Source organism: Ictidomys tridecemlineatus, chromosome 1, assembly GCF_052094955.1.
Source record: "Ictidomys tridecemlineatus isolate mIctTri1 chromosome 1, mIctTri1.hap1, whole genome shotgun sequence".
Lineage (NCBI taxonomy): Eukaryota > Metazoa > Chordata > Mammalia > Rodentia > Sciuridae > Ictidomys > Ictidomys tridecemlineatus.
In genome coordinates, this window is record NC_135477.1 from 241,193,095 (window position 1) to 241,204,012 (window position 10,918).

At 40.5% G+C, this 10,918-nt stretch overlaps 1 protein-coding gene across 4 annotated transcripts in view; it reads left to right on the plus strand.

The window, feature by feature from the left end:
• Npr3 (natriuretic peptide receptor 3) overlaps positions 1-10,036 on the plus strand; it is a 69,336-nt gene extending 59,300 nt beyond the window's left edge. For 3 of the 4 annotated variants that reach the window (XM_040272414.2, XM_005325654.5, XM_040272413.2), the window contains exons 5-8: positions 48-142; positions 1,994-2,129; positions 3,656-3,743; positions 4,773-10,036. In XM_040272414.2, the coding sequence (XP_040128348.1) occupies positions 48-142; positions 1,994-2,129; positions 3,656-3,743; positions 4,773-4,884 (431 nt within the window). In that variant the 3' untranslated portion in view covers positions 4,885-10,036. The remainder of the gene's footprint in view (positions 1-47; positions 143-1,993; positions 2,130-3,655; positions 3,744-4,772) is intronic. The other variant, XM_005325655.5, reaches the window with a different exon arrangement.
• The last annotated feature ends 882 nt before the right edge of the window (positions 10,037-10,918 follow it).

Sequence of the window (10,918 nt, forward strand, 5' to 3'; positions counted from 1 at the left end):
GGTATTTTAAGTAACCAACTTGGAGTTCTTCACTTCATGTCCTGTAGGTATTGCTGGGCAGGTCTCCATAGATGCCAATGGAGATCGGTACGGGGACTTCTCTGTGATCGCCATGACGGACGTCGAAGCAGGGACCCAGGAGGTGAGCAGAGGAGACCTCTGCATCCATAGCTCCTTCTGCACATGGGGACTCCAAGAGTGGATTTGTCCTGGTATCCAAAGAGCTGTCCCCAAAGCAGCCCTCAGATGCAAAGGAATTGAAAACATGGGAGTTTCCAAGTAGGGAGAGCTCACTATTGGTTGAGGGTGTTGGGAAGGACGTCAGGAAATGATTCCATGTTTATTCTCCCTGGGGAAATCCAAACTTTCAAGTGATCAAGAATCACATGGAGTCCTCTGCAACAGGGGCATTGGATGAAAGAGGTAAAATGAAACTGTATTTGTCCCTTAGATTTTGGGATTTATGTGTGTATGTGTGTGTGTGTGTGTGTGTGTGTGTGTGTGTGTGTGTGTGTGTATGAGAGTGGTTGGTTATAAATTCTACACATGTAGAATTTATAACCAAATATACCATCTATTTCAAAAGATGGTATAGTTTCAGGATAGCATCTGAAGTGAAAAGATGAGTCTGATGCTTGCTGGGGGAGTGAGCTCTCTATGTTAGTTTTCTCAGCTGTAACATAAAAATCATAGTAGCTTCCTTGCTGATCTCACAAGACGGTTGTGAGGACCAGATAAGATGAAACCTAGAAAAGTACCATACACACTTGGTAATAAATATGTGTATAAGAATTTTACAAACATGTGATGTTCCAGCAATTTAATGCCACTTCCCCTGTGTTTCTTTAGAAGTTCTTGCCCAGGGTCATTGCTCTTGTTGCCCTTTATGGTCTTGGCATGTGGAAACTGTTGTTTTCTCCCTGTACAGATGTGCCTGGTATTTGTGCAAGAGGCACAAGGCAGCCGGAATTTCCCTCACTGCTTACCTTTTTGGTGGTTTCGGTCTCACCTGTAGTACAGTGTGCTCCTCAAGGAAAGGTGGGAAGTAATATTCCATCATGGTCCATTGTGAGGCCACAGGTGTGGGAGAATAAGGAACTTGGTAACAGCTTGGTGCACATTAGTGATTGGTATTATTTTAGTAAGGATCTACAACTCTTTTTATTGTGATCCCACGTAGCCTGTGAGAGCCTGCTGGGCCCCAGTCAGGAGAGAGAGAGAGAGGAGCTATCCCCAGCTGCCTAGAAGCCATGTGCCTGTGCCCAGACAAAAGAAAGACGAATTCTGAGAACCCGGTGGGAGGATACTCCCAGATCCTGGCTTGGGGAGCTGGTTGGTCATCTTAACCAGAATCCAAGGGGTGACCCTGAAACTGAACCAGGAAAAAGTATCAGTTTTCTAGGGGCTCTAGGACACAACTGAAAGAGTTCAGGTTGGTAATGAGGATAGAAAAGGGATGAATTTACTGGAGAGGAGAATGTGACCCCCAAAGGACTTGCCTATCAACCGAATGAGGCAAAACAGGATGTTCTTAAAAGATACTATTTAATGCTTTAATTATATGCTAAACTAAATGAGGGGTAGCCTGGGTATTCAGTGACCCATGGCTTTCCTGCACTCCTCCCTGAGATTACTGGGGCCTTACAAATGGCTGATTGCATGGCTGCTCTGTGGCAGGTAGGTGAAGCAATGTCCTGTCAGATGAGCAAGGAAAAGGCCATGAATTCCAAGATCACTGTTTTTGTGTGGAGGGGAGAACTCTTCTCTTTCCACTTGGTAGTGTAACTGCAGAATACCAGGGACAGCTCCTGCTGTCACTCCCGCAAGAGGTGAATTGATGTGAGGGGCTGTGTGGCTTCCTTGGTACTGGAGGCATTTAGTTCAGGCTGTGCATTTTTTGGGGTGGTAATGCAAGTCTGTGAGCTTAGTGTCTGTTTTGGAAACAGATACCTTTGACCTTTCCTTTTGTTAATTTTTTTTTTCCTTTTTGTAGGTTATTGGCGACTACTTTGGAAAAGAGGGTCGTTTTGAAATGCGTCCTAATGTTAAATATCCCTGGGGCCCTTTGAAACTGCGAATAGATGAAACCAGAACTGTGGAGCATAGCAACGGCCCTCCTTGCAAATCGTGTAAGTTTAGAGACTTAATCTGCTGTGTGTTTCCTCCTCTCCGTCTCAGGATTGTGCGAAGTCTCACATGCAGGTGTTCTGTGGAAGCTCCTGTTCTGAAAGTTTCCATTTCTTTTTTTTTTTTTTCCTTGATGTGATAAAGCACATGAGAACAGTTCACAAACTGGTGCTTATCTTTATTAGAGGCTTCTAGATCTTTCTTCTCTTCCATTCCTCTCTTCCAAAATAGTAGAAGCCTTCTCCCGGTTTTACATCTCTTATTGTAACCTTAGTTATTTGAGGTTTCCACTTTCAGGTGAAATCAAAATATCAATCAGTAAACTCTGTGCACTTATTCATCTATCATAAGAGTCATAACAAGTCTCATTTGGATTTTTCGTCTGTAGTTATCCTCCAACTCCTCAGAATCAAACAGATAGTGCCTTTTAAACACCTGAAAATTTAATAAATTGCCAAATAAGCATGAAACATGTTATTTATGAAAAGCCTCTATACTTAAACAGAGATGCAAATGGATATTTTTATGACTCATGTAGGAAGGAAAAGCATTAAATACCATCATTTTAGACCCTGGTGATACAGAATCAGGTGGGGATCCATATTTCAGGAAGGTTTATCATTTTAGGTGGATATACATATGCTCATTATTATTTGGGCCCATTGGTTTTTCAAATTATAAAGTATGTCTATCCAGGCAATAATAATGGAAAGGAATCTAGGAAGAACTAACTGTATGTGCTAAGTTTCTGAAGTTAGTAGACCTGGCTCTGATTGCTTACCCTCATCACTTGCTGTTTTTTTTTTTTTGACCCTCGGAGTATTCCCTTAATACTTTCAAAGCCTCACTTTCCCCATATGTAAATGAAAGAAATGTGCCCAACTCTTAAGTCTTCTGTGTGGGGACTAAATGAGACAATACTCCAAAGGCCTTATGTTAAATTCTGTATGTATGAGCTAGTTATTTATCATTTTTATATAACTAGGACACTACCAAACAGGATTATTTCAAATTATGATTCACCTTTTCACAGAGTTATATAGGACATTTGACATGGAACTCTGGCTTTTGTGAGAGAATATCTAAAAACAGAACCCTGCCCCAGTGAATTTTTCACCAAATCTTCTAGCGCCTTTAAGTGTTACCATCCATCTGTGAAAAAAAAAAGAGGTGCTGGGTCAGCGCCGTGGTCCACCCAGTTGTCCTTGACTATCAACTTTAAAGAGTGTGGATATATCTGAAGTCTCTGGTTTCCAGTTTTCCTCAGATCCTTCTAGAATCTGTTTTGGTTGCCATTCTGCTCACTGTCTTGCAGCAGTATGCTTATCTAGTGCTTTCCCAAAAGCATTTCTTAAGCTTTACTCTAAGCAAGGAAACAAAGAAACCAGGATCTCCTAGGAACTTTTTTCTTACAAAGAAAGGAAATTTTGCTTTGAGAGGGAGATTGAGAGATACTTTCCCAATGAATGAAACTTTCATTTCTATCAGTTTCCCAAAATGATCCCTGATTGTCTGTTTCTTTTTCAAGCAGGTGGCCTAGAAGAATCAGCAGTGACGGGAATTGTTGTGGGGGCCCTACTTGGAGCTGGTTTGCTAATGGCCTTCTACTTTTTCAGGTAGGAACAGTTTTATAAAGTCAAGAGTCATTCCCTTTACTGCCTCTGCCAATTATCCTTGCACAATGCTCCTTGTGATTTGTCTATATCTTACTTTCCCCCAAGAAGCTTGGAGGTTTAAAGATCCAAGCTATTCTTTTAGAGTGACCTGGGCTTGATGGTCAGTGGGTTAACGGGTACTGGGGTCACAAATTTCTGTTGTAATGACCCCCAACCAGAGGGGGCCAGAGAGCTGCTGTGATCCTTTGACCACAGATATTCTGACAAGCATTCCTGGCACTCACCAAAAACTATGAATAGAGAGGGAATCTGGACAGAGGGTGCAAGGGACTTCCCCGTGTGTAGGTACCCTTCTGTTCAGAAATAGGTGCCTGTGTTTGCCTTCCTCATGAGGAGGAGGAGTCCGAGCATTCCTTGCTCTCGGGCTGCTCTGTGCGCTGTACTTGGAGAACTTGCATGTTGGGTTACCACAGTGGCTAAGCCCCAAGCCCTAAAATTGTATTCTGTTCATGTGTCCAAGGTGCTGATTGCTTCACTCTACAAGGCGGTCCATTCCTTTGTAATCTCTGACTGCTGGGTCTGTGACTTCTTTTTAAGTCATCAGACCCAAGATTTCTTTACTTCTACATGGAATTGTAACTCCCAGTGTGTGTGACCCTTTATGGAAACAATTGTACTCCTGTTCCTTTGGTCACAGTACCCTTCATCTGATGCTATCTGGAGCATATCCTGGGAGTCAAGCAGCGCCTCTGTGGCAGAATGGACAAGACCTCACCCACAAGGCATCCAGGGAAGAAGGGGAAGGCTTGTTCTATGGTCTTTCGGAGACCATGCCAATTTTTGTGCTTGAATAGAGACATAACGCCTTGGGGCACACTACTTTAATCTCTGACCAGGGTTTCATATTCTGTCACTTCTCATTTATCAAACCAAACCCAGATGTCCCTTGAGGGCATTCTCTGTAAGAGAAACCATAGTATTTTGTAGCCAGCAAGGTTTTATTACTACATTTACTTTCCCTTTACCCAGGAAGAAATACAGAATAACCATTGAGAGGCGAAACCAGCAAGAAGAAAGTAACATTGGAAAACATCGGGAGTTGCGGGAAGATTCCATCAGATCCCATTTTTCAGTGGCTTAAAAGAAGCCTTCCTCCCCGCCCACCTCCTCTGCTTGAGATTCTTAAGCTGGGATGAAAGACATCCATGGAACAGAAGGGGTGTTCTTGAAGAATTCATTCTTTTAAGCAGTTAGTCATTTTGTCTTAAAATTTCTTTAGAAGCTCAGGAACTATTATTAATCACCATCGGCCTCCTAGCCTTTCATCTCATGACAAAGAAATATAAGGATATAACGTCACACTCTGTTAAATGTTCATACTGCTTGGAGGGCATAGGATTAGATTTGTGTTTTTACAACCTGCTGTCTCCATAGCTGGATGGTTTCTGGGGACATTTCACACAAGGATATAAAAATGTGGTTTTCTTAAATGAAATGTTTTGTAGCTAGAATAAAATCATTTTTATAAGTAGAATATTCTTGGAAAGAATTTAACACCCAATGAGAGGAAACTGTAATGAAAAAAATTCGAGGTTGGAAATACAGTGTCCGTCTCTCTGGAGCTGGAGGACAGGTTGTGGTGGAGCAGGGCTCTGTCCAATGTCTACATTCAGGTCTGACTTCATATCTCGAGAAAGGATCCTCCTTGTCTCTCTCAGTGTCTCATAAAAGCTACTCTGGAAAGTTGTAAATATTAGTGAGGTAGGAGGGTTTTTACAAGAAAAGCAAGTCTGAAATGTTTCTTTCTTTTTTTTATGTAAAAAACCCTATTTCACACTAACATTTTAAGTATTTTAATCTTATATTTTGGTATTAGAAAAATGTGTCTATTTTTTCATTTTGAAGATTAAATTTCACTTATATTTTAAATGAATGGGTAAAGTGTACAACAAATCAATGATGATGAAAGATACTTCTCTTCTGTTTCTATCTTGGCCAGATTGCTGCTTTAATCACAGAGAGCTAGAACTGTATTCAGGTTATAGACACTTACAGGAGTCATAAATTTCAAAAACCATTTTGCATTTTTGACTGTTTTAAGTGCAAATCATTTCAGGGTTATATCCCTTCCAATGCTGGCTAGATTATGAGTTTCAAGATCAGGAAGGAAAAGCTATTTAGAATTAAGCAGAGTTTTATAAAGACAGGTAGCGGTTTTTCCTCAAGAACAACTAAATAGAGAATTCGACAGTAAGCACAGAAATTGAAAAAAACACATACATGATATTTGCCAAAATTCACAGTGGTGATTTTGGCTAAAAGAGGGCATCTAAATGTCCACCATGTCTGCTTGCAGTCAACTCCATAGAGCTTCATGGCCACCCCCTAAACACCTGTGTTAATGAGTGGGTTAGATGCAGACATTAGGAATTTTGGAGAAGGAAAATGAGTATTTATTGGGTATCTACTTTGCATCCATGATGGTGCACAGAGGTTTAAACTAAGGTTGCCAATTTCACTTATCATACGTGGAAAAAATAGACAGTGGGGGAAGACGGGTGGCTGTCTGATAGTGTTCCATCTTATAGTTATGTCACCAGGGTTCTTCCTTAGCCACACTTTGGGGATCTGAAACATAGTTTTAAAACTCATCTTCATATCTGTAAAGGCCACAGACAGGAGTCTGAACAGCTCCTCGGTGGTGGTGGTGGTGGTGGTGGTGCGAAGGTGAGTGTGGAGGCAAGCTGAATGGGTGCAGCATGTCCTTGTCCTTAGCCCGAGCCTGCTTCCCCAGGGGACTGCTCTGTGACTCACAATTCATCATCCTAAGGGAAGGAGTATTTCTGCATGGGCCAGTTTTCCCTCTATTGTTTAGAAAATGGGATGCAGGTTGCTGGGAGGATGTGGAAGATGAATTAATAATAGTCACAGAAACAATGACAGTTGTAGGTCCCCATGCTGAATGCAAAGGAAAAAGTGCTGAATTCTAAAAACAATGGGGAAAAAAAAAGAAGTCAAGAAAGGCAAACTCCTGAAATCCGGATGTAGGAAGATTGAGAAGTAAAACACAGGAAAGCGATGTTTGATGGCTATGGGGTCCCCAGAGCCAAAACAGAGGTGAGGAGGGATCGCATCTACCTTAATTATGTGAATCAGAGAACTGATTTCTCTTGAACTCTTACTTTTTAATGGTGTTTTTTATATATTTTAGAGATACTCATTTTCTATTAATTTTTATTTGGTGAGAACATTTACCTTCCAAACCTAGGTGCTTATTACTCTACCTGGTTGTTGTCTTTGGTTATAAACACTTCTAATCTTTTAGTGTGCCCACACACACCAACATTTTTAGAGTAAACATCTTTTTTTAATACTTCAGATAGAAAAGTAGTTCTAAATTTAATATTGTATCCATAGATAAGATCTTAAAGACAAGTGAGAATTTAATCTTTTAAAAATGGCAGGACAGATCACAAGGTTTTTGGTATGTGGAAATCATTCTGGTTGCTTATTTACATTTCTATTGTTTTTTCTTCCTTGAAATCTTTATATGAATTAATCCATTAAGTTCTGAAAGCTCCCCAGTGGGAAACCTTTGCTAAAAGTATAGATGTTTGGCACAAGGTTGTCCTGCATTAAGATCTCTAGAGGTTGTATTTTGGGACTTAAATTCCTAATTGTTAAGCAACATCTTGACAACTAGTCATTCATACTCTGCCAGTAGCCACAAATTATATAATAAAATAAATAGGGCTTTGGTTCTTAAAATAAAGTTTTACCCTGAAATCCAAGGTGTTCAGATTTCAAAAGGGATATTTTATCAGTATTCTTCATCTGGTCACATATAAGCTCACATTGATACAGGTCAAAATGAGCGTATACTCTTTGATGTTAGAAATGAGTGTAGATTTTATGCCATTATTATTGTCTTAGATTTTGGAGGGTGGGAGAGGAACTCAGAAACAAAAACTTTCCCCACATGACAACTTGTATCTGGAAAGAACTTCCTGCATAGTCCATATTTTCCTGCAGCCTGATCACAGGTTTTATGAGGAAGCCCCTGGAAACTGCATTTGTCTGAAGAGCCATCAACTTGTTTTTCTCTGAACCACAGATATGGCTCCATAGGCTTTATAACAGTTCTCTAAATGTCAGAAGCCACATTTAATGGAGGAAGGGGAGAAATGTTTGGAAAGAACAAATGCCTCCTTTTCTCCTTCCTAAAGTTCAAAGACTTTTGCTTTGGAGCCAATCACGTCTCCCTGTTCACAGGCTTTGAGGACCATTAATTAGCTCAAGGCCCATGTTCTTTCTTTGCCCCTATCTTATCACTTTTCTTCTGGTTGGGACCGATTTGGGGCCTAAGATCTGCTGTGGGCAGTGAAAATCAAGGCCAAGGTAGACCTCACACAGACAGCGGTGGATTCAGAATCAGGTCCAGTGGCATCGTCGCCTTCCTGTAAGTAGGCACATGCTGGCTATTTGTGGAAGTCTCTTCAGGAGACTGAGTGGAATACTAGGCCACCAGTATTAAGGGAGTGTTCATAAATTGGAAGGAGCAAGTGTCTGTGTTTTTGGGACACAAAGAACTCTGATGCTGAATGGATGCAGTCCTCAAGGCAAACGCCAACCTAAATTAGGCTCCTTGATCTACGTGTCATGGGTTTTGTTTAGTTACACCCTGTGGTTCAGGGCCTCCTAAGGAAGCTGGTAATGAGCTCAATTTCTCCTTCAGTGGAAAAAACTGAAACTGTTTAAAAACACAGGATATGTTTAGGGGCAGCTTGGAAACAGAGGGAATGAGATGGTGATATTCAGAGGGATGAGTTTCTTTTTCAGTTTGTCTTAGAATTGAAGAATAACCAATAATTTAGTCCCTCTCCAATGGCCACACTCAGTAGGCACTTCATCCACCAACAGAAATGGAAGAGTGTAGCTTTGCAGGCTGTCACTCTCTTTACACCCCAACCCCACCCTCCATCTGTTTTGGCTGAAAAGATATGTCAGCAAGTGGGAACTTGTGAACAGGCCTCCGTACATCCTTAGAGGGAAAATGGCAAAATAATGCTGGTTATAAGAAGGTAGCTGGCTTTTCATCAGAACCCCATACTAACTAGACCACACATGCCCGTCATAGTTCAAGCCTGTGATGTGCATCAACTCCAACAAGCCTGACTTTGGTTTTCAGCATGCAGATTTCACAAATATCTCTTGCAAGCATTACCCCACAGATCAACTGTAGAATTAAAATAACTTTCCAAAGGTGCTGGGTTGGAGTTTGTTCAAATTTCTCATTAACCACTAATGTCAATTCATACCAAAGGCAAAGCATGCTACACCAGATGATGCTGTTATGTTCATGTTATAAGATACTTCAAACACCGTGGAAGGGTTTCAGTGGGAACTGAGTCTCAGAAGCAAAAAAAATCCATATATTATAATAGCTCTTTGATGTGTCAGGTGTAGGATGATTCCTAGTGGAGAGATTTGAACAAATAGAATAAAATGTTTCATTGCTTAGATTCATGTTTGAAGACTTAAATTTCTATGAACAAGGAAGAAAGAGTCCACTTACTACACAGTGTGTAAATTACAACACAAGCTACCAGATTATTTTTCATTTGCTATTAGAACAAAGCTGTTAAAATACATAATTAATATTGGACAGAGAAGGCTAGGAAAGGGGCGAGTTTGGATTTTGAAATGGGGTGCCTTATTTATTAGTCAATGCCAAGATCTGAAAATGTTCAGTGTAATGTAAGACAGCAAGAAGTGCCCCCTCAACAGCATGGAGATGCTGTGAGTTTGCAGACTGATATATCCGGGAAGGGGAGCTTTGTTCCCTGTGCATTAACGAAACCAAGAAGATATAGGATAGATATAGTTGAGTATCAATTCTGTGGTCCTCGTCTCCTGGACCATATCATATATTGTTAACATAAATATAGCACTACCAACCAATACAGTCTACTACAAATCTGGTAGAGAAGTAAAAGTGAAAGCTGCACAAGCCACACACAGTTTATTATTCTAATGTAAGTAGAACTATCTGCATATAATGTGATTTAATTTATTGTTGTTTTGTGTAGAAAATGAGAATTAATGACTGTGGATATAACCCGTTTTGTATAATATATTTTATTTCTGGTGCAAACTGGTCATTTAAAATACCTACTTCATTTTGTGTTTGGATATAAATGTGTATGTGTTCTTGTAAATGTTTATATTAAGCAAGAATGCCACGTACTCAGAGTATAACAATGTGTTCTCATTAAAAAAATACAACCACAGAAGCCTTTCCCTGTGTATAATTCAACCAACATACACTGCACACATCCATATGTGGATAATCTGTTTTCTACCCTTTGAGGGCTTTCTATTTTAGGATTAGTTTAAGTGGAAGATCAGTCAGTGGGCCTGATGGATGTTTGAATGATACTCATGAAAGGACTCAAGAATTTCTGCTCAGCAAAGGGAAATTTAAAGAAATAAGAATATTTTATTTAAATAAGGGACAGACCTTGAATTAGCAGGTAAAGGAAGAAAGCTTCATGAATAATAACCACTCTCTTGAGTCTGTGCAGCTGGAGAACACTCATGGTTCCAGTTGACCTCATTGACTCATGCTATTATGTCCATCTTCCACTTTAAAGAGATTACAGTCTATTTTGTCATTCTCAAGAGCTCCCCAGGTTCCGGAGCATTAAGCAGAGTAACTGACCTCTAGCACCTTTAGCTGCCTCTGGGTGGCTTCACATTCTGAGAAGTTACTTAGGACTTCCTTTAAATACGTAGCAAGTCCTATGGTTGGAGCAATCATCCCCTGGTCCCGCTGCTGTCACCACTGAGGTCCCCATCATCAACACCACAGCTTCCACTTATACTGTGTCCACATTTGATATTCTGCAGCTTCCATGACACTCCTAATCTCAAAAAAAGCTCTACTTTATTTGGGGACATTAGTCATCTCAGGGGTTATGATGGGTGTGTGTGTGTGTGGGGGGGTCTACAGATGTATTTTGTTGGGCAACATTTAGAAAAATATGGGATTTGAATGTCTTAGCATGGGGAAAGTGCTCACCAATTTTCCCAAGTTCCTACTCTCCCAATGTTCTTAGATCCAGACTTCTTCACTAATTTCTATGACAACCTTGGGGCTTGCAAACTCGTAAGTA